Source organism: Erpetoichthys calabaricus, chromosome 3 (genome assembly GCF_900747795.2).
Source record: "Erpetoichthys calabaricus chromosome 3, fErpCal1.3, whole genome shotgun sequence".
In the NCBI taxonomy this organism is placed as follows: domain Eukaryota; kingdom Metazoa; phylum Chordata; class Cladistia; order Polypteriformes; family Polypteridae; genus Erpetoichthys; species Erpetoichthys calabaricus.
In genome coordinates this window covers 65,696,866-65,721,534 of record NC_041396.2, presented here as the reverse complement: position 1 = coordinate 65,721,534, position 24,669 = coordinate 65,696,866, and the positions used below count along the sequence as shown (strand labels likewise).

The 24,669-nt window shown below is 38.9% G+C and overlaps 2 protein-coding genes across 2 annotated transcripts in view; one reads left to right on the top strand and one right to left on the bottom strand.

Annotated features, from left to right (window-relative positions):
* The window catches only part of mboat2b (membrane bound O-acyltransferase domain containing 2b), a 261,127-nt gene extending 252,957 nt beyond the window's left edge, over positions 1-8,170 (bottom strand). The window contains exon 1 of the mRNA XM_028796886.2: positions 7,946-8,170. Coding sequence (XP_028652719.1) covers positions 7,946-8,023 — 78 coding nt within the window. The 5' untranslated portion in view covers positions 8,024-8,170. The remainder of the gene's footprint in view (positions 1-7,945) is intronic.
* Positions 8,171-8,501: 331 nt separating this feature from the next.
* The window catches only part of e2f6 (E2F transcription factor 6), a 51,777-nt gene continuing 35,609 nt past the window's right edge, over positions 8,502-24,669 (top strand). Inside the window, exon 1 of the mRNA XM_028796887.2 lies at positions 8,502-9,111. Within this exon, the coding sequence (XP_028652720.1) occupies positions 8,635-9,111 (477 nt within the window). The 5' untranslated portion in view covers positions 8,502-8,634. The remainder of the gene's footprint in view (positions 9,112-24,669) is intronic.

The window sequence follows — 24,669 nt, the reverse complement described above, 5'->3', positions numbered from 1 at the left end:
CATTCAAGAAGTGAAAAATGTATTCTACCACTATTAGAAAATTCATTTCACTCATAATTAAAGTCCATAACTGAGAAGCCATCTTACTTGACTGGAGTCCCCAAATGGAACATTTTACTTTGGTAATAGGTATCATCTATCTTCATTCATAGTGAATGTATATGATTAGGAGTGATAATTCCATTACACATCTGAGAAATACCTAATTGACACTATTTTAAACATAAGACTATTTCAGCTGTTTCATATTCATATTACTGTAGATGTCAGAAAAAGGCAATAGTAGTAGTAGCAGTAGTATTAAACATTCTACATTTAGAATGCAAGCTTTATAGAATTAAACTACAGCTTAGATTTTACAGTGCCTGAGGAATCCTGGTAAATAATTCACACTGTATCTTAGCATATCAAAGATCAAGCTGGCATATGGAAACAAGAAATCAGCAGTCAAGTACACTATAACAGTGTACTCTGCTATATATTTCCACAAAGGCAGAATATTAGCTACACTTTAAATGCATGCTGGTTTTGCTCATTTCTCCAATTTCTGTAACTTTATATGATACCTTTCTGACAACATGTTAAAAGAAATGAACAGAATGTCTGCCATTTTATCTGGGAAGTTTCTAATGATTTTTAGCTTAACAAAGATAAAGAATAAAGAGATCTCATGGAGCTTACTTCAACTCCTTTTATATATACACTGCATATATTATATATATATATATATATATATATATATATATATATATATATACTTGTAGTCCAAAGTTAAAATTTGACAGTTATATTTATTAATAGTTCATGTCAAGTTCAAGTCATAACATTATGCTTACCAAAAATGTTTAATATTCTATAGTGAACACATTATAATGCTTCATATGATGAACAATTTTATTTTGTTACTTTTTCAGAGACTTACCAATTTGGAGAAAGACAAAATTTTGCAATTTAGGTCAGGAAAAAAATAATGTCTTATTTAAGCTAATAATTAACTAGACAGTTACCAGAAACAAGCTTTATTCTGAGCTGTGTTACTGAAATTAATAAAAAACAGACAAGAAACAAAAGAAAGAATGTGGTTTCTTTATTTTTTTTTATTTATTTATTTTTGCTATTTGGTACATGTACACTGTATTAATCCTTGAGGGGGAAATTGTCTTTTTGGATGATCTTTTTATGAAGAACCATCAGAAATATTTAATTTTATCTTTACAAAATCAATATATACTGGTATTTAAATAAAGTGGTTAGCTCCAGCTGTCCCAAACCTTCAATGTCCTAGGTTCAAATTCTCGCCCAAATCCTAAATACAGAGTTGACATGTTTGCCCCACATCTGTGCTTTCCCCCAACATCCTTAAATTATGCAGGTTAAGTTGATTCATCACTCTAAAATGATCATGTTTGAGTTATTGTGGGGGTGAGAATTCATGTACTCTACATTTGCTCCTCACACTTCTGGATTACTGAGGTGGGAAATACAAGATCAGAGAATAAATTATGAAAGTAATAGTTAAGAAATAATCCAAGAATATTTACAGACAACAGTTGACCCATTTGAACATACAACATGTTTACAGTACTTGGATAATATCTGCATTACTTCAATAATGCATAAATTATCTTGGTAGACAGAAAAATGTGGTGTGACAACGTCAGAATAGTTTTTTCTGCTGGTTCCCACATTCATTGTATAAAGACACAGGCTATGCACTTGCTGCACATCCCACTCTGCTGCACTGCAAAATGTTGATAGGCACAGATTAGACAATCGGAAAAGTAAAACTTTCTATTAAGCTCAGGCCTACTTTACACTTCAAAATACAAATCACTAGGGATGTTCTGGTTGGGTTTTCTTAGGACCAGTACTAATCACCAATATCATGTTACTAGATCAGCCGAGTCTGATACCGATTCCATTGTTTTTTTCCTTTATCTCTTTTAAAACTATTTACACTAAGTTCCTGCATAACCAGGTGTAGAGAAGACTTAGATTCTTTATTAAAGTGTTAGCTTTGATACTTTTATCATTAAACTACAGACCACAGGTGTTACCTGTACATTTTTTATTAGCAAAATTAAATTCTGTAGGCTTATTGTTCAGTGACCATAAAAATACTAAAATAAATACATTTTTCTTTAAATGCATACTTTTTTAACTAATAATCTATGTAGTAAAAATAAATACACATGCACTTATAGGTCTGAAGCATTTTTAATCATTAATTGCACTACAACTTTTTTGCTGTTAAAATATACATTTACTATAAGAGTGAAAGGGAAGGTCTACAGGACGGTAGTGTGACCAGCTATGTTATATGGGTTAGAGACAGTGGCACTGACCAGAAAGCAGGAGACAGAGCTGGAGGTAGCAGAGTTAAAGATGCTAAAATTCGCACTGGGTGTGACGAGTATGGATAGGATTAGAAATGAGTACATTAGAGGGTCAGCTCAAGTTGGACGGTTGGGAGACACAGTCAGAGAGGCGAGATTGCGTTGGTTTGGACATGTGCAGAGGAGAGATGCTGGGTATATTGGGAGAAAGATGTTAAGGATAGAGCTGCCAGGTAAGAGGAAAAGAGGAAGGCCTAAGAGGAGGTTTATGGATGTGGTGAGGGAGGACATGCAGGTGATGGGTTTGACAGAGCAAGATGTAGAAGACAGGAAGATATGGAACAAGATGATCCGCTGTGGCAACCCCTAATGGGAGCAGCTGAAAGATTTATGCAGGCTTTTATTGTTTTTTTCCCCCAAAAGTATCAGCTACACATTCCTAATTCTTGAGGTGCAATTATAAATATCGGTAACATTTTTAAACATGTACTTGATTCTTACGAAAACATGTACTGGACAACATACATAAACCATAAACACAGTACAAACTTTCAAAAAAGCCAAAAATCTTTAAAACATTGATAAGATGTTTATCATGTCTAACATGCTTAACAAGTTTACAAGTAAAACAGACAAATTTTGTTTTTAAGTTAACAAGCCTTTTGTTTACTAAGCAGTAATTTCAAATACTTCTTTACCTCTTCTTTATCTAATTGAAAATGTTCTAAGTACAGCAGCTCACAAGCTCACTCACCATTCAAACTTAAGACAAGCAGTATTTGTTTTAATTAAAGGACAACATAAAAGGTCTGAATTCATTAAAGTAGATTTCTTTGCAGTTTGTCTAATTGCATAGCATAACTCTGATTCCTTTTTCACAGTTTACTACTCCATTTTCTTTAATGTAAATGCTAATACTCCTGTCTTCTCTGTCTCTGGTAAAGTCTTCTTTACTGCACTGTTTACAGGAAGTTTGCTGCACAAAAAAAAGTCATGCACTAGCTCAACTACTGTAATACTTTACATCTAAACTACCACTAAATTACCATAAAGCTTAGAAAATCACGTTGAAAAAAATAATTTTTTGTGATCAGCTATTTTACCAATTGCTGATCAAGTCATTTGTAGTGAAAAATCAGCTGATTCCAATCAATCAAAGCATCACTATATACTGTATCACTACTAAATTCATCCCTAATTCTGAAGTTTAAACTAATTCTATATATAATAATTAATGAATCACAGTTACCTATATGAAAGAGAAACTGCACAAATAAGCTACTAACAAACTGCAATCTTTGTTATCCATACTGTGATCCGAGTATTAACTGACCTTTGTATCTTAAAACTTCTTCTTATGTCTATAAAAATAAATGTTAAGGTTTGTCCGTGTGTCACAGGATTACTCATGAACTAATATGGCTAGAACCTTGATCTTGGTCTTGTTTGAAATTTTATGACCTGATATTTTCTGGAAGTTCAAAAAAATGCAGGTGGCATCAACCTGGTGACCCATAAAGTATAACAAAATGACCTGTAGTTGTGCATCAACAGCAAAATGATTGAAAATCCAAGTGAAAGCAGTGTCATCTGCTGAGTATCAAAAAAATAGCAGAAGGTGATTAAATGATAAATAACTACAAAAATCAGAAGGAAAGACAATGAAGCACATAGACAAGCAAGATGTAATCATGAACATAGCATAATATGGTCTGAAAATTCAAAACATATCAGGTTAAGGGAACAAAGTGGCCATTTTATTGGTTGCTAGAAAAGCTTACTGTAATAAAAGCACATCCACCCAATACATTATACATACAATTGATTATGAATTCTGAACAGGTAATTATGGTGTTCTCTGATCATTAAACATCAAACTTTATTAAATGTAAATAAAATACAACACAAAATATATATTTTTACGAATATACACCATACTTTATTATGTGTACCTGAAATCAACTACCATAAAGATGACAGCTTTATTAAAAAATGTAAGAAAGAAACAATAGAAACAGCACAAGTGGCCTGTTTTGGTCTGTTTTTCCAATATTGGCCACCGTCATTTACTACTGATATTAAAACCATATTTTGACAGCAGGACACAAAACACACATTAAAGGTTTGCATTCAATAAAGAAATGTTCTTCTAAACAGGTCTTCCACTAAAGAGGTGGGCTTAAATTTTGCAACCATAAGCACAGATCCCAAAAATTGGTCTGATTTGTTATTCTAAACAGATTCAGATTGTACATTCTGTGCAAAGTACCTAAATCACTGGGATTCATGTTTCTTTTGGATGTTGTTCACAATGAAAAGAATCAAGTTATCTTTGTCTTATGATTTAATCAATTTGCCACTAGCAAGTAAAAATATCAAATTATATATTAATTTTCAGTTCTAGCTAAGTCCATTACAGACTACAATTGAACTCATAGCCCACTCTATCAGTGGCAGCTCCAAGTTAACACCAGTTGGGCAACACTACTTCCTGAGAAGTATTTAATCACTTTAATCATTGTTTGCCTGGGCCACAAGGAGGCAAACAAACTTTTAAACAGTTGATCAGGATGGCTAGTCAAACACTGTGTGGCTAGTGGGATGAAACCAAGGCGCCAGAAAAAAAAAACATTGCAACTCTCACAAATAGAGCAAATAAAATTGTCCACAAAAGATGGCCCAGAGTGGATTTAAAGCAATAATAGTGCAGCAAAACAACACGTTTAATTCTAAACCACTTCATGGCCTAAAACAGAAGCATTTTGATAGGTCAATGTGGAAAAAAATCATTGATTCTGTTAATGCAACACAAATTCAGAAAAATTACTAAAAGGAAACAAAACCATTTCAATGCTGGGCAAACAGCTGAACAATAAAGATTTGTATACATTTGTTGAGTTCTCCTATCTTCAATATACGAGTTACTTGAAGTAGATGACCTTTGTGCCAACTAATTTCCTTTATAGAAGATATATTTAAATAAATAGCTTACTTTGGTGTAACTTAATTGAGTTATACCAGTAATTCAAAATGAGAAATGGCTAAATCCTTAAGAAAAAAATTAAACAAAAACTAAATATTATTTATTAAACTAAAAATGCAAAAAATATGGACTGACACAGTAATTAGGGGAAAGCAGCCTGAACAATTACGCCAAACAGATGTTTGAATTTGCCACTTACATATTGAAGAATATTTAGGCCTCTTTAACTGATAGATAGGAGCAACTCACAAAATCAAAATGATATTTTAATGTCCACCTTGAAAATGTATATTTCTTTGTTAACAGAAATAAGAATAGAAACAATGATTGTGAAATTTTACGTGACATTCTGATTAAAAGTACTCTATGGTGACTTTTTTATGCGAGTCTCAGTTTTTGCCATGAGCTACTCCTTCAGAGCTCCAGGGGGCCTGGCCTGTTCATTGTCTCTGTTTCTGTATCTGTCTCTAGGTGGAGTTCTCTGGATTATGAAAGTTGCCTCTAAACACTAATCTCTTCCTGCAATCTGAAGATATGTTGTTAATTTTGATTGAAGGTGTATACATATGTCCTGTAATTGACTAACTCTCTTATCATGATATTTTCCAATCTTATGTCTAATTTTATGAAGAAATGCTAGCTGCCAGCAAGCTTATATTGTATAAAGTACAATCAGAAACTAATTTTTAAAATATTTTTTATTGAGGAGGTTTTACATCATGCCCTAAAAAATTAACCATTTTTTAAAATAAATTTTACTCATTTAAAAGATTTTACTTCAATGAACAGATTAAACATCAGTAAGATCTGTTATACCATATCTTATTCAAATCTGTTCAGGTTCAGGAAACAATCAGCTTTAACCCATTAATCCATTTTGTAAAACTCGTTAATTCTAATATTTAAGTTCTTAGGCAAGAGTCTACCTCAGCAGCAACTAACTGGAGGCAGGAATTGCCTCAAGACATGGCACCAGGCTAATGACAGACACACACACTAGTGCCCACACCCACTTTAATTTGGACAAAGTTGTCAGTTATATAACACATGCATCTTTGAGGTTTGGACAAAAAACTGGAGCACCAGAAGAAAATTATATGCAGACAAGGACAGTAAATTCATAATTCACACCTAACATTTTTTGTTTTGTTTATTTGGTCAGAGCCATGCAATCAGACATTCTGGTTTGCAGAAAATGTCAACTGATTCTTGCTCAAACATCTCGAAAAAAAGGGCTTCCAGTACCATGATCTCCATCACAGAAACTGTTCTCGATTCTGACCCTCAAACACATGTGCATAAAATAAAACGATGGCCTAACAATTCACAGACGCGCATTGCTAAGAAAAAATGGGGAAAACTCAATCAACATTGGTGATCGGTATCTGTTCCAATTAACACCAATGGCATAATAAGTTGCTATACTGTACTTCCATGTCTAGACAGTGTACAAACAGTCCGCATTTGTTACATCATTTACTTTAATCTCTACTTAATTATCAAAGTATCCACTTTAACAACATTAAGGAGACTTCCTTTGTGTAGAGACATTTTCCCAGTGTTTTGTTCAGAATTTCACTTTATTTGGCAGCATATATCCTCCACTACAAAGTATGTTTCAATATTTAACTGGGAGACACAGTATGTAATCTCACTGTTCTGTAATATGTGAAAATTACAAAAACTTTGATTTTAGAAGCAGATTCTCTACTGAAGATTAAAGATACTGTGGTCTCTAAACCTGGTACGGTATCACAGATCGTATAAACCTGAAATGCACCCGATGGTTCTCCAAGTATATTTTAAAGTTCCTTGTAGAATTCTGACTTGATTGCTCACGCAAGTCCACATGAACTTCCTGTAATCAAGGTTTTAATAATGACCAAAACAAATCACTATTTTTGTGACGGATAACAAGAAGACATTTAATGATAATTAAAGGCAAGTACTCTTCTGAGCTTGTTGACGGTTATCGTGTAGTTAGTTATCTTAACAACATCCAAACAAGACCTTGAAGACAGCCATTAAGCTCCCAAAATGGGTCTGCTGAAGACTTCAATCCCTGTACCCAGGGCTGCTACTTATGAATTCACTATTCATGTGTCCTTTACTTAAAAACTCTGGAATCGGGATGGAATTAAAAAACCCTACATTACTGATTCGGCACCCCAGCCGAACCTCCACCTCCACCCCCGCCCACCTTGTGACAGGGCATTTTAACTGAATACACAGTATACACGCGGGACATCATTTCGGGGAAAGCCACGAAAAAAATGAATGAAAACTGCTCCTGGATGCCCGAGGAAACCGTCCATATTTGAAACAGAGCACACGCGAAAGTAAAGAGAGCGCATTCCCCTGCCTCCAACGTCAGTGCTACTCAGAAAGGACATAACAATGCAAAGTGCAATGCATAAGACAGAGAAAAAGAATCCCTAGGCAGCGTCGATGCATTTGACAGAAGCGCTATAGGTTCACTACGTTTGAAATATATGGGAGTTCGTCGTTTTTTCTTGCATCGTCAATATCGCTTATTGTCATTTTAACGCCAAATCACGAGATAAAAATATGGTAAATAAATAAATAATTAAATACAAAACCTGCAAAAGGAAAAGAAGTGCTGTACCTGGTCAATCGGGATATTGGTGATGTCGCTAAGTGGCTGCAGTAGCGTTGAGCCTGTGCTCGTTTTAGCTGAAGCCATGATTCCAACTGCCCTGCTTTTGCGCTCCCTTTTTCCTCAACTGACAAGCGGATCCAGCAACTACCCACCCGCTTTTTACTGCTCCTTGCCGTCTATCAGGCTGCAGCACCGCCGCCCGTTGCTTTCAGTCACAACAGGCAGCTTCACTCCGCGAAGGCGGGTTCTAGCCGCGACCCACGCAAGGCGAGGCGCTTCATTATTGGTTCTTAGCCACAAAGATTGCTATTACATTGAACCAATGAGTGCGTAACGGACGGGGATAAGCAAATCTAAGAGTGTTATTATCTAACCCCAGAAAAGTAATTGACAGGATTGCCTGTCTGAAGCGGGATCAAAGCATGATTTGTTGTGTTGTAACGTATGCGCCACTGTTACTTAGTTTGAGAGGGATATTAAATTTATCACGTACGCTGAAAGTTTCGTGTTGAAATAATAAGATCATAACCAGTTTGCTCCACTACCTAACGCATAACTTGCTTCAAAAGCATGTCGACTTCAAAGAAACAACGCATTTAAATCATTCACTCCCACTCCCTCTTGAGTTACTTAAGATATGAGTGACGCCTCTCGTCCTGGCTGCCCCCTCCCCTTTATTTGGGCTCTCAGCGTGGATGCAAATCCCGCTGCCGCGCGGTCACGTGGCTGATAGTGGTTCCGGTTCCGATCGCACTCGTCTCTGTCATCAAACAAAGCCCGCGCGCGTCTTCGTCATCATGGTTCAGTGCATCGTGCGAGGCTGCTCAAACAGAAGCAGTAATAAAAACTCGTCTTCCAGTCGACCTCGCAAGCGGTTTTTTAGCTTTCCGAGTGACCCGGGTCGTGTGAAGATATGGTTGGCCGCTCTGAGGGAAGCAGAACGGGTGCCCTCCGACCATCATCGTATCTGTGAGGACCATTTTCTTAAAACTCACATTACGCGCTATGGGGTAAAGAAAGATGCCATCCCCATTACGCCTTATTTGGACGAACCGCCAGCGGGTGACTCGGTTGAGCCTATCGAGCTATCGGAAGAGGACGATGAAGGAGAAGAAGATTATGTCGAAGAGGAGGAGGAGGAGGAGGAGGACGAAGATGATGAAGAAGAAACGGTACGAAATTGCTACTTTATTAAAGGAGACCTCTGTCTTTAAGAGAGTTTCAACTTCAGTTTTAAAATCGGTAGACACACGTTTATAATGTTAGTCGCACAGCAAGCAGTGTCGGTCGGGTTGCCAAAACATGGATTCACTAAAAATTATTTATCAGGTCTCACGCGTTATAACGTTGAGATCACGGTGGCACAGCGGTTTTGCTTGCTGTAAACACTGTGAACTCCGGTTGTCCAAAATCCTCGCTTGATCTTCAAGTTTATATTGTCCCGCGAAGCGTCGGCATGTGTTCTCCAATGGACGGTCGTCCCATCTAGATTTATTTCTTGTGTGATGACGATTGGATCGAAAATTGTTCTGGCTAATCGGGTGGTAAAAAATGAATGGAAAAAAGAATTCGCTAGGGCACGATATAGGTATAGTGGTAAAGACTTAAAAATTAACAACAGAATGCACATTAAAAACATAATCCATAATGCTACCTTCTGTATTACCGAGATGCATACAATCATCTGCATGCCTTACTGTTGGTCCCAATACTGGCTACTTGTTCATTGATAGTGACGGTTTGGAGGTGGTGAAGACATACAAGGTCTTCAGTGTGCATCGGAACGAAAGGCTTGAGTGGAGTATCAACACTGGTAGTGTACAAGAGTCAGACTCCTTTAATTCCTGATAGTTTGAGAGGTCTTTTGGTATATGCAGGCCACTTTTACCTTTCTACCAGTAGCTGCCAGTTTATTTTTCTATGAATTAGTGTGTGGGCAAATGACAACGCAGCTGATGCCAACAGATTAAATAGGTGGATTGTAAAGGCTAGTTTAATGTTGGGATTCAGGCTGAGGAACTGGTAGAACAGAAGTCACTTGGGAACATGCTTACTATAGTGCACAATGACTGTCATCCCCTGTATGTGGCTTTTGCTAAACAGAGGAGCACATTTCATAACAGACTGAGGCAACTGCGTTACTCAGTGCAGTGCAACAGTCTTTTCTACCCTCATCCGTCAGTGTTTAAGTTTGTACTGCACCATGCAATTTATATCTTTTACATAGTGTTTGGTATGGGATTCATAAAAGCATTATTGATGTTGGTGATGCGCCATGTATTGCAATGACAAATGCAATGCATTTTATTACTTAAAGTATTTATGATGCGCCATCTATTGGAATGCCAGAGACATAACAACCGGACAGACATTTACGTATTAAGGTTGGAGAGTGAGCTGCCAAGATAAACACTTATGTAGATTGTCAGAAGTTGCCCTCATAGACAGAATCTTTATTTTCATATGTTCCTGGAAGTTAACACCGAATATTACATTAGCGATGATGCATCTGTTAGACTTCTGCAAACACCCCATTCTCTTCTCCCCATTTTGTGCTTTGCAGTATTAAAGCTTGCAATCTCAGTATGTTCTGCTCTCACCCTGCCAAGTATGCTAATTTGAGCAAATGCACTTAAATCGGGGTTTTATTTTTTAGAAATACTGTTTTTAAGAATGGTATTTAAATTTACCATTGCCAATCTCTGATAAAATTGAAAGAATAGGATTTCTCCAAATTCCCCTCCACAGCATGCTAATCCCAAGTAAACTCCTGAGACACACAAAATAGGATTATTTACAAATTACAATAAAAATAGACTTATAAATTAAAAACAACAGCAATAAGCTAACCTTAACTGAACGATTTCAATAGTGGTCTTCCCTATTCAGTCCAACTCTCACCCCTTACCACCTGAGGCCATTTGTCTGCAGTTTCTACCTGAGGGGAGAACAAAGTAAAACCATATTATTCAAATAAACAAAGGAAGGACAAGTCAAATTTTCCTTAAAACCTGACATAACTTCTCAAATGTGGCAGAATTTGTGTTTGTATCATATTTAAACATTCATTTACTTACAAAATGCTGCACAAATAGCTCAGTTTTTTTTTTCTTCAAATTTTTGTTTTATGATGCAGTACTGTATATCTCATGTACATGCAATGCCAGCTGAGTTTTTTCATCTCTGAGGTGTTCACAGACTTGTCAACTGTACCTGTGTAAAGTTTCATGTTGGTAACTTAAAAAAAATAGTTACAGCATTTGGCAACATGGGCACCATTCCCACCTACAGAAACTTTCCAGGCAGTGATGCCCAAAATATTAGTGTAAATAAAATAATATATTTATCTAAAATATAAATAATTTCTCACACACATATATTTATTTCATATGTATACACACACACCCATACAGAAAAAAAAAATCACATTTTTGTTCATTTTGCTCATCTTTGATTTTTCTCCTTTTTTTTTTTTTTTTTTTTTTTTTTTTTTTAATAAACGTGGGCATTTTACCTATCTTTGGAAATGTCTCAGTTGCAGCTATAAAGGTTACGATGGCATGACCCACTGAGCCAGAGCCACCCATCCAGAAATACCAGCTTGCAGCCTGCCGTGCCCAGGTGTTCTTTTACAGAGGATAACCCTCGATCAGTCCACCTGAGAAGAACGTGGTTGGGCTTGGGCTTGTTTTGCTCATGAACACCTGCTCTAAATTTTTATTTATAACTTGTATATATTTGCTGTTGTTTTGCAAAGTTATATGCGAGAACACACGAAAATTAAGATATACACGATGAGACGGGATGCCATTAAGTTAAGCTGGGTGGCTTCCTTTCTTCAAACCATATGATGTGTCGTTGGAAACGTCACAGTCTTAGCTACCCAATTGCGAGAAGTCTGAGATGGTATGACCCCACTGAGAAATAGCAACCTTCCAAGAAACTGCAGATTGTTTGTACCAGCTATGGCCGCCCTTGTTTTGATTTATGGAGATTTTCTAAAGATCGGGAAACTCCTTGAACAGAGTAATTACTATTATTTTTTTATGATGCACTCCATGTATGATTTCATGTCAGATTAAAAGTCAACTGATCCTTCTGTAACCATGTGATCACTATCAGTGTGTAATAGACACCTGTCCCTTGAAAAGGACGTATTGTTTCTGTCGGTGTGTGGCGTACTTCACCTGTATAATGCAGCAAAAGCAAAATACAAGCAAATGCCCAAAGTTGAAGAGTTCAGGTACTTTAGGGTTCTGCTTATGTACAAAGGAAATGTTGATTGTGAAATTGCCTAAGAAACAGATTTTATATTGCAAGAGAAATTAACTTCATTGGAGACCAGTCTTTGCCACTATCTTCATCCATTTTTCTTCTCCATAGTTGTAAATTTATTTTCTTTGAAAGTTAAAATCTTCTTGGCCAGTTTCAAAATGTTCATGTTGCCCCCCTGCAGCAAGAGATTCAATGCATTTAACTTTTCCAAAATATCAAACAAGTATGCTAGTTTAACTAAAAATCTGTTTCTACAAATTGTTTGGCATACTTGTGTGTTTTTTTTTTGTTTTTTTTTTTCTTCAAGAAAAATGTAGCTTTCTTGCCATAATTGAAATGTGCGTGACAGTACATTGCCACGAGAAAACCATCATGAGTGGCAGTTGTACAACAAAGATGTGTATTTGGCTCCCATGTCCTGGCACAATTTTTTGAAAAACTTTCCTTTCACTGGCTGAGGTTTTATAAAATTTACCGTATTCACCACACATTCTAAAACCAGATACAATGAAGAGCTGAAATACTTTGATGCAAGTGCTTCTCTATGAATGAGGCAATGGGTCCACAGTGCATCCAGAGCTTTGTTTTGAATAAGCGCCTGCAATCCCCCATAATGGTCGGACATCGAATAACCATCAGTGTAGACACCAATGCACTTTATCCATTCCAGATTATTTTCAACTATAAATGTATCCAGGATCTGAAACAAGTCTTGAGCCTTTGTACTTGCAGTCACACTTTTACAAAAAAAAAAGGTCCTCCACAATGTCATTACCATCTACGAACCTTGCGTAGCAAATCAAATGTGCATCCTTGTTATTGTCTGTGGCCTCATCCAGTTGCAAGCCAAATTGTTTACTTTCAGTTTTTCAGTTTATTGATCATTGAGATTCTCTATTTGCTGAATTCTGTTCCCCGCAGTTTTGATGATTATAATGTTCACCAAATCTTTAGCAGCCGGTAGAATTAGTTGTTCTGCAATGGTGTAGGGTTACACTTAGCAACTCTATATGCTGTCTTGTATGAGTCCAGTAGAGCATTGTTTGGTATTGACAAATGCTGAGAAAAAGTATCTTGTTGTCCTTGTAAATCTTTAAACTTTATGGTAAAGAATTTGCAAAATTTACAGCCATGTTTGAATGATTGGTTTCTCAATGGCATTTTAGCTTACTTGGAAGCATGCAATCTGGAGCCAAAATCTTCAAACACACTGCACATAGCTGTCTCTATTCACCATTAATATTTGTTGATATAAAGTCAAAATCCATATAATTGTCATCATATTTACAATATTTCCACTTCTTCACACACCTACCACTCTTTTGTGGTGCATCCTCTTCATTTTCAGTCCTTGTGTACTTATTAAAGTTTTATAAAAACTTGTCCATTTTTAGGAGAACAAGAACAAGTTTTAGAAACTACTTTGATCATAACACCATATGAAGGGGGTTCAATCTTCAATAAATAAGAACACAGACACTGCGATTATCATTGGAGTACAAGCACCAATCAGAAAACACAAATTTCAACCATCTGACTTCTTTTACGCATGTTAATTGGCCCTGAATAGTTCATGCATCACTGATTGAACAAGCCTATTATATTCATTTGATTCATAAGAATCTACTCTTGTTGTCTGACATCTGGATGAGTTCATTTGGGTCTGTTCTCAAAATGATACTGTTTGGTCTCATCAGTGGCACATCATTTATTATGAATAAACCAATCATAGCACCAGATAAACACTTAACTTAGAAAAAGGGTTGGATATTGTTCTTCTAACTGTGGTATTATTATTTCTATATATTTTGAATTATTTTTGGAATTTTTACAGTTGCAAAAGATGTCTAATATTGGGGTGACATGGCACCCATTTTGGGAACCACTGTTCTACACTCAATAACTCATAATGACAAAGTAAAAAAATCTTTTCTGAGAGGTCTGCAAATTTACTTATTTTGGCTGACACCTTTATTCAAGGAGACATAAAACATTTGAGATGCAAATACATTTTTTTGTTTCTGCAGTTGGAGCACAGGCAAGTGAAGTGTCTTGCTCATCGGCACACAGTGTCAATAGCAGGATTTGAACCCACAGCCTCAGAATTTGAGGTTCAAAGCTTTAGCTTCTACACCAGAACACCTGTTGTGCAAATTTATTACAAATAAAAAACTGAAATCTCTTAGTTTTCAGCCTTTTTTGTCATTCCAAATTGTGGTTCGGTGCATCCGGTTTGCTTTAGAAATGTGTCTAGAACTTGGTTGGAGTCCACATAGTTTAGCAGATGCATATCTGTGTATATAAGGTACAAGAAATCACAATGCATGTCAACATACAGACCAAGTCATGAAGTCTATAGAACTCTCTAGACCTCTGTCATCAAACAGTGGTGAAGATCAGGGCAAAGGTATAAAACCATTTCTAATGTTTTTAGCATTCCCAAGACATAGTGGCCTCAATAATTGAGAAATAGAAGAAATTTGAAACCACCAGGACTCTTCCTAGAATTGACTGTCTGACCATGCTGAGTAACCGATCAAGAAGGACCTCAGTCAGGGAGGTGACCTAGAACAGGCATGTCAAACACGCAGCCCGCAACAGAAATCTGTGTGGCCCGCATGACAGATCCTAGTTAGCACTGAACTTGTACAAAATGATTACTACCGTTTGTGATTGAATCATTCTGTATCTTCCGTGTTACTTATTGACTTTTCTTACTTCTGCCTTCTGACAAAAGCGCATTTTCCCATGGCATTACGGTACCGGAAACGTTATCAACTAGTATAGCCACGAGCCTTGACCAAAGTTAATGAGCCGCAGCGTCACAACTGAAGTGCTAGGCTGCAGCAGCGGGCAGCAGGGGTGGTCTTAGGCATGTGCAAACTGTGCACCTGCACAGTGCCGCCAAATCCCAGGGGCCGCCACCCCAATATATATTGAATATAAAACAGAAAGAGAAGATAACGACACAGCTGGCGGCAATGTTGCCGAAAAACATTGTGTTTCTTGTTAATTAGTAGGCTGTATTTACTAGAGTCGGAGCAGTAAGCTATATGTAGTATTATAACGTTCTGCCGTAATGAGAATATCATGGGCTGCCACTTGGTTTTCAAGTTACGGACACACGTATATAGAAGAGTGTCATGAGCACGAGACGGCTATGCAGTGTCCGCAACGGATGTGGCCATCCGCCGTGCATAAGATACCATATTGACATTGCCAGGCGAAGGGGCCACCGATTCTTTCTCTGCCCAGGGCCGCCACGAGCCTAGAGCCGCCCCTGCTAAGGCTACACTACTGACTGGGCTGCTGAGACTGGCCACTGGGCAGAACTGACCATCACGAGTAGATAGATAGATAGATACTTTATTAATCCCAAGGGGAAATTCACATACTCCAGCAGCATCTTACTGATACAAAAAACAATATTAAAGATTGATAATAATGCAGGTAAAAACAGACAATATCTTTGTATAATGTTAATGTTTACCCCCCGGGTGGAATTGAAGAGTCACATAGTTTGGGGGAGGAACGATCTTCTCAGTCTGTCAGTGGAGCAGGACAGTGACAGCAGTGTGCCGCTGAAGCTGCTCCTCTGTCTGGAGATGACACTGTTTAGTGGATGCAGTGGATTTTCCATAATTGATAGGAGCCTGCAGAGCGCTCGTCGCTCTGCCACAGATGTCAAACTGTCCAGCTCCATGCCTACAATAGAGCCTGCCTTCCTCACCAGTTTGTCCAGGCGTGAGGCGTCTTTCTTCTTAATGCTGCCTCCCCAGCACACCACCGCGTAGAAGAGGGCGCTCACCACAACCGTCTGATAGAACATCTGCAGCATCTTATTGCAGATGTTGAAGGACGCCAGCCTTCTAAGGAAGTATAACCGGCTCTGTCCTTTCTTACACAGAGCATCAGTATTGGCAGTCCAGTCTAATTTATCATCCAGCTGCACTCCCAGGTATTTATAGGTCTGCACCATCTGCACACAGTCACCTCTGATGATCACGGGGTCCATGAGGGGTCTGGGCCTCCTAAAATCCACCACCAGCTCCTTGGTTTTGCTGGGGTTCAGGTGTAGGTTGTTTGAGTCGCACCATTTAACAAACTCATTGATTAGGTCCCTATACTCCTCCTCCTGCCCACTCCTGATGCAGCCCACGATAGCAGTGTCATCAGCGAACTTTTGCACGTGGCAGGACTCCGAGTTGTATTGGAAGTCCGATGTATATAGGCTGAACAAGACCAGAGAAAGTACAGTCCCTTGTGGCGCTCCTATGTTGCTGACCACAATGTCAGACATGCAGTTCCCAAGACGCACATACTGAGGTCTGTCTTTAAGATAGTCCATGATCCATGCCACTAGGTATGAATCTACTCCCATCTCTGTCAGCTTGTCCCTAAGGAGCAGAGGTTGGATTGTGTTGAAGGCGCTAGAGAAGTCTAGAAACATAATTCTTGCAGCACCACTGCCTCTGTCCAAGTAGGAGAGGGATCGATGTAGCATATAGATGATGGCATCCTCCGCTCCCACCTTCTCCTGATATGCAAACTGCAGAGGGTCGAGGGCGTGTTGAACCTGTGGTCTCAGGTGGTGCAGCAGCAGCCGCCTCTCCATGGTCTTCATCACATGTGATGTCAGAGCAACAGGCCGGAAGTCATTCAGCTCACTAGGACGTGATACCTTTGGGACTGGGGTGATGCAAGATATTTTCCAAAACCTCGGGACTCTCCCCTGTTCTAGGCTCAGGTTGATGATGCGCTGTAGATGACCCCCCCAGCTCCGATGCACAGACCTTCAGCAGTCGTGGCGATACTCCATCTGGACCCGCTGCTTTGCTGGCACAAAGTCTCCTCAGCTCTCTGCTCACTTGCGCTGTTGTAATTATGGGTGGGGATGTCTCCTATGCTGGTATCAGCAGAAGGATTTGTGGAGGGTGCAATACTCCGAGGTGAGAGTGAGAGTGGGTTAGGGTGGTCAAACCTGTTAAAGAAGTTGTTCATTTGGTTTGCTCTCTTCACATCTCTCTCGATGGTGGTACCCGCTTCGAGTTGCAGCCAGTGATGATCTTCAACCCCTCCCACACTTTCTTCATGCTGTTATTCTGCAACTTCTGCTCCAGCTTTCAACTGTACTGCTCCTTCGCCGGCCCTGAGCTGGACTCGAAGTTCCTTCTGCACGTGCTTAAGCTCATGCTGATCACCGTCTTTGAAAGCCCCTTTCTTCTGGTTCAAAAGGCCCTTGATGTCACTTGTAATCCATGGCTTGTTGTTAGCATAGCAGCGTACAGTTCTTACTGGAACTACAATGTCCATACAGAAGTTGATGTAGTCAGTAGTGCAGTCAACAACTTCCTCAATGTTCTCACTATGTGATCCCTGCAGGATATCCCAGTCTGTAGTTCCAAAACATTCTGTCAGCCTTCTCTGCCTCCGGGGTCCACTTCCTGAATGATCGTGTGGTTGCAGGTAGGACCCTCACTTTTGGTTTGTAGTGAGGCTGAAGCAGAACCAGGTTATGATCTGCTTTCCCAAGCGCAGACAGCGGGGTGGCGCTGTATGCGTCTAACGTTTGCATACAGTAAATCAATAGTCTTATTTCCCCGGGTGTTACAGTCCACATACTGGGAGAAGGCAGGTAATGTTTTGTCCAGCGTCACATGGTTAAAGTCTCCAACAATTAGCACAAGCGCCTCAGGGTGCTGCGTTTGTAACTTAGCAACAGCAGAATGGATGATGTCACTCGCTGTCTCCACGTCCGCCTAAGGAGGGATGTACACGATGACAACGATGACGTGTCCAAACACTCTGGGCAAGTAATAGGGACGCAAACTTACGGCCAACAGTTCGATGTCCCTGCAGCAAGTGGAGACTTTGACGTTAACATGTCCAGAGTTACACCACTGTGTATTAACATAGAGAGCGAGTCCTCCTCCTTTGTGTTTCCCACAGGTACTTGCATCTCTGTCCGCTCTAACTGTGCTAAACCCGGGTAGCTCCACATTAGCATCTGGGACGGTGGTAGTTAGCCACGTTTCGCAAAAACACAACAAACTGCATTCTCTGTAGGTTCTGACATTTTTCACTAGCGCAGCCAGTTCATCAATCTTATTTGAGATTGAGTTCACATTTCCCAGAATCACAGAAGGCACCGAAGGCTTAAAACGCCACTTTCTCGCAAGCCACTTCATTTTTAGCTTAGTGCCGGCTCTGCTGCCACGATACTGCCTTCTTCTTACCTCGTCGGGTAAATAGGGAACCACACCGGCACTGACATTTGTTCTCAGCACTCGAAGTTGAGTACTTGAATAGACGAGGCTCGGCATGTAAAAATCCATGCCCACGTTGTAAAAGTAAGTGTGTCCAGGGAACGAATCCACATAAAATAAAGTGATGGGAGTGATCAATACATAAAAATAGAAAAATAAAATTAGAAAAGTACACATACACATACAGTCATACACGGAGCTGCTGAAAAGGCTGCTACTCTCGGCAGCACTGGAACTAACTGTAGTAATAGCTCGCATATTTTCACGTTTTTTTGCTCTAGTTTCATGTAATTTTGTGCTAGTATTGTAACAAATAGTGCAGACTACAGCTGAAGATCTGAAGTGGACGCAAGAAGTTGGTGAGTTGTTTATTAACATACAAGGGGGCTTCGCCCCCTGCTCGCTTCGCTCGCCTACCCCCGGCGTTTTGAACCCGTGCCCGCTGGGCAGCCGTAGTTTCAGACGCGCGTTGTAGGAGCTTGCGTTGTTTTGAACCCGTGCTTGCCCTGCTTCTGCGGTTTGAGACGCGCGTTGTAGGCGTATATCCGTCACTCGAGCTCGTTCGGTTTGAACCCGTGCCTGCTTTGCCTCTGCAGTTTCAGACGGTGGGTCGCGTTCGGCGTTTTGTACGATCCCAAGCAGCACATTATTCCTAATTTCACTCCGCAGTAGTGCCACGCACAATATGGCGGTGACGCCTGCGCCTTCACTACGCAGTAGTGCCACTCACAATATGGCGGCAACGCCTGCACCTTCCGTATTATGTCGGGGTTTACCATGCTGTGTAGGCGCCTGCACCTTCCGGGTCTGCCTCCGCTGTGTGGTGTGGACGTTTAACTGTTGTTTTTTCAGCCTTTATATTCTGTATCTCGCTGTGCATGTGTTTCGTGCCTAGGTTTTTTGAAGCTGTTGCATTCCAGTTTTCATCATCTGTAACCTGCTCTCCATGTGTTTGGCCCCATTCTTTAACCTCTTTAGGACGTTTTACTTTGTTTCCTACCCTGTCTTTTATTTCTGACCTCGCTTTTTCCTGCTTGCGGCATGTCAGACGGTTCGTAGTCTCTCCCGTTTCGCTCTGGGGCGGGGGGGCTTTGTGTGGTGCCTGCGCACGTTTGTAGTCTCTCCCGTTTCACTCTGGGGTGGGGGGCTTTGTGTGGCGCCTGCGCACTATGTCTCCTACATCCACGGGCAGGTCCCTGCGTCCATATCTGGTTTACCATTCTCGGTTAGTATTATGGATTTTTGTAATTTTTGAGTTTGTAAAATTATTGTAGGTCAGGTGGCTTTTTGCATATCGGCTTATTTTACAATTTAAACTTTGAAGTAAACTTAGTAAAGTAAAATTTGATTTTTGGAGGATTCGTTTTCCAACTTGAATTACTGAGCATTTTCGTGATTTCAGTTCACACAAACAGGGTATTGCGCTGTTCTCTTACAACGTTGAGAATGCGCCTGAGAACATCCAAATGGAATTGACTGAGGTGCAGTCAGATTCTATTCTGAAGGCAAAATACAACGAAGTTGGTGTGCCAGGCTTGTATGCTTACCTGCCACCCTCGTATGTGCAGATCCGTAAGTTGGCATCGAGAGTACTGTCAATGTTCGGAAGCACTTACCTTTGTGAGCAATTATTTTCGTTAATGAAAGCTACCAAAACCCCACATCGCTCAAGACTTACCGTCGAGCACCTTTCATCCCTCATAAAAGTTGCAGCTGCACAAGATTTCAAGCCTGATATTGACGAACTGGTTACTAACAAGAGATGCCAAGTGTCAGGACAAAAGAAATAAATCTCACACTGTAAGGCTCCTATATAAGCTATGAATATAATAAGGACCTAGCTAAGAGGCTAAGACTCTAATTCTACACTGTTGTATGGAGACTGTATGGAAATAAATTGCTTTTCTTTAAACTTTAAATGTTACATTTTTTTTTTAAAGTTTTCAGTATTGGAAAGAAAGCTACAGTAACTTTGTATAATAGTATTTGTTACAGTGCGGCCCGCTGACGCACGTATGGCAGTCGAAGCGGCCCACCAATGGTAGTGAATTTGACACGCCTGACCTAGAACACAATGGTCACTCAGAGGTTTATGAAGTCCTGCTGAGATGGGAGAACCTGTGAGAAGGACACCTTTCTCAGTAGAATTACAGTCATTTATGGCAGAATGGCTAAGTTCCACTTGGAATTTGCCAAAGAGCATGTAAAGGTCTCTGATAGCACAAGGGTAAAGATTCTTGGGTCTGCTGAAACAAAAATTGAACTCGCTGGGCATAGCTCTAAGCACTGTGTCTGGAGAAGACCGGGCACTGGTCATCACCTGCCTAATACCATCCTTAACGTGAAACATGGTTGTGGCAGCATCATGCTTTGAGGGTACTTCTCAGCACCAGGAACAGAGAGACTGGTCAAAATTGAGGGAAGATGAATGCAGCCAAATCCAAAGAGGTCCTTTACAAAAACCTGCTCCACAGTGCATGTAGCCTCAGACTGGGGTGACAGTTCACTTTTCAGCAGGACAATGGTCCAAAGCATACATTCAATATGATGTTATGGTGGCTTTGGGAACAGTCTCTGACTGACCTTGAGTAGGCCAGCCAAAAGCACAAACTTAAACCCCACAGAACAAGTGAGGAGAGACCTGAAGATGGCGGTTTACAGATACGTCTCTCCCCAGCTAATGGAGCTTGAGAAGGTCTGCTGAGAAGAATGAGATAAACTGCCCAAATCCATTTGTGCAAAGCTTGTAAAAGCTGCCCAAGAAGATTCATAGCTGAAATTCATGTTAACAGGGGCTTTTACAAAGAACTGAGTAAATCGGCTGAATGCTTGTGTTAAATTAGAGTTTTCAGCTCTTCATTTTTTAATAATTTTGTACACCTTTCTAAAACCTTTCATTTATACATTTATCAATTTAAAATTAAATTTACAACACTATAAAGTGTTCAGAAAGCGAAGGAATATGATTACTTTCTGTATCTGCTACAAATATGTTAACTGACAGTAGTTAAATTTAAAACAACTTGTATAATTTATAGTTTACAGAACTAAATTTTGTGTACAGATATAATAAGTTACATCTTATTAAAGACATTACACTTTTCCAAATGAAAACATTCATCCATTTGTGACAATATCAAGTTCCCCAGTACCCTGATTCACGATGATTTGCATTACAAATATTAATGCTTAAAGAGACATTACATGTACATATATAGTGCTAAACATAAGTGATGAATATTTGCTCACCTAGTTGCATGAATAATAGAGAGGAAATTATTATTGTGCTAAATGTTATTTATTTCAATTTTGTTCTCTGCATGGTTATAAGCTATGCATAATCCCCATTTCTTTTAGCTTCTTTGATGTTTGTTCACTTGTCTTTGGAGTTTTCAAGTTATCTGTGATTGCGGTCCTTAGTTCATATGACTCAATTTTGCAATCAGAGTGTCAAAATTAATCTTACCAATTAAAGTTAGGGTTTTTTATTTGCTTTTATTTTTATTTTCACCCAGAGAATGGTTGCTATTTTTAGGGGGCCAGGACCTGGTTGGGGGCACAATGTTTCAGTTGTCCTAATCTTTTAGCTATTCCATATAACTTAACTCTGGTAACGAACAGGTTTGGGTACCTTTTTAGGACAAAGTGTTTTGTACATGAATGCCTGGAATTAGAAAAGTAATAAAGCCTTGGCCTGGTGGCATGCAACTTCCATCAATACTCTGATCAGAGAAACCAGGTTAACAGAGTTTGATTTTCTCCACAAATATGTCTATTATGTAGCTATGTAAACCCGTTAACTGAGTTACTGTTATGTTTGTTGCACTCTGTCAGCCTGTATGTGTTTGTTTTGCATGCTCTCTCAGCAGCCACTGGTAGAAGAATCCACAAAATAAGTTTCCAGAGGCAAATGTTCTGGCGATCACATTGTTTTCCTGGCTGAAATAATCTGTCTCAATATTTCAGAAATCACTATATTGTCAATAAGATAAATATGCAGCGCTAAACTCAGCAACACAATCTCAAGAGCCATAGGGTAGCACATTAAAAGTAACATGCATTATGTAGTCTGATTACTTTATAAAGTGATGAGTTACCTAATGTAATACTTAGTTATTTTTTTCTTCAATAACTGTATTGTTATTATTTCAGCAGCAATAGGTAAAAGTCAAGAAGCACACATTCTTGGTCTGTTGCAAGACTCGGCACATAGCCAAGCAGAGAAGAGTGTGCTGCATGCAATCCAGTAACATAAACCAATACATAAAGCTTGAATTTGATTTACCATATTTAGAAAAATACAAGAAAATTATCATGTTTATTTTCAGATTCACGGCTGAAAATGACATTTAACTCATTTTTTTCTATGCAGTTTAATGATGTCAGAGCATTTTCACAAAGGAGAACTCAAGAAGATTACTTGCATGTGTAATCATGGATTTTTAAGAAACCAGGTTTCTGTCTTAAATGGGTTATTCAACTTGACCCAGTTTAAGTGTGTGCATGTAAACGCACTTAGTGACTTTACATCTGTCCTACATCATAAATTATATAATTATATATTTATAAACAACAAAACTAAAATCACTACTTACTTGGCATAAGTAAATATGACATAAATGCCTAATCTCTAGCACTTAAGATGTGTCAGGTGTTGCTGAATGGACATGGTTGGATCTTTATTGCCAGTGGTTTGATAATTTCTTCCAAATAATGCTCAAAAATTGCTGATAATTTCAAATGTTTCAAACCCTGTAGATATTTTTTATTCCCAGCCATTTTTATTTGTATCATTTTTGGTTTAACATGACAGGGTTCACATTGGTCAAATATTTCCTCTTGGTCATTATAAATTTTATGACAGAAAAGAAACAATTTATAGACCTTTCAGTTTCCTACTGCTTTTATTGGAAAAGTCACTATTATATTGAAAAAAGAAAAGGAAAAACAAAATGTAGTGTAAAAGCATTTGAATATCATTGTAAAAGTGCCATATTTTACAATCTGTCTCTGATATTTGAGTTCAGTTTCAAAAAGTTACAATTAGGCTGCAGTTTTTCTTTTTTTGTATGTATCTTGTTCACCAAATACTTAAAAATTTAATCGTCCCGCCTTATCCCCAGGTTTGACAGGGTTTTGATCCGCTGTGGTTCGAAATTACCTTTTACAATAATCCAGAATATTCTTGATTAAAAGATGCTGCTGAGGAACAGCATATCCAAGCCCAGCGAACCCTCAGTCCCACTGTGTCAGCGTTTGTGTTCGCTTCCTGCATGCAATTGGGCATCCACAGTTTTTGCCCATCTGCAGGGGGTCCTAGAACCATATACTCGCAGATAAGGCATGCCATCCTGTATTTGAGAGTAAATTTTTGTAGATACCATTGAAAATATTTTATGTTTCAAAAAAAAAAAAAATTAACTATCACCAATTAAAAAGATGTACTGTTCTTATATGCATGTTGATGAAAATTTAGCATCATTGTTTTTTTTTTCCTCCCTAAAAAATTAATTTTTCCGTGTTCTGTGTTTGCCTAAATACTAAGTACCCAGTATCGGTTGTCAAAAAAAATGGTATCGGTAAAAGACTACTTCAAACTTTACAAACCTTTCCTTAATATATTTAGATCTAGCTGTCGTAACAATTGCATCAAGTCTAGGGAATCCATTCCCAGGCTCCAGATTACTGGGACCCCGGGATTCCCGGACATTTTTCATTCCCGGGATAACGGGAACGGCCAAGCTGGCATATATAGTGTGTAAAAATTGAAATAAGAAAAAAAAAAAAGAAATAACAGAGTTATAGTTGAAAATAATTAAGGTGGCGCCATTGCTGCAGCTTGCACTTCATCAGACAACAGCTTTGAACAGCAACTTGAAATTGCAATGAGTCAGTCTGTTGCATCCGCATTATCTGTGCCAAGAAACTTGCCATCACAGAATGATGACAAGAATCTGGATGCATCAGTAAAAACTGAAATGGTGGTGTTTCAGAGCAACGGCAAGCACGGGCATTGTTTAGAACAAATGTATCAGTATCTGATGATTGTGCCGCCTACTTCAATGGAGGCAGAGCTTGCTTTCTCAGCGGCTGGCATACTTCTGCACGAAGATACGCTCTTGCCTGGACGACCGCATGCTGGACACATTGGTAATAATAATAATTCATTACATTTATATAGCGCTTTTC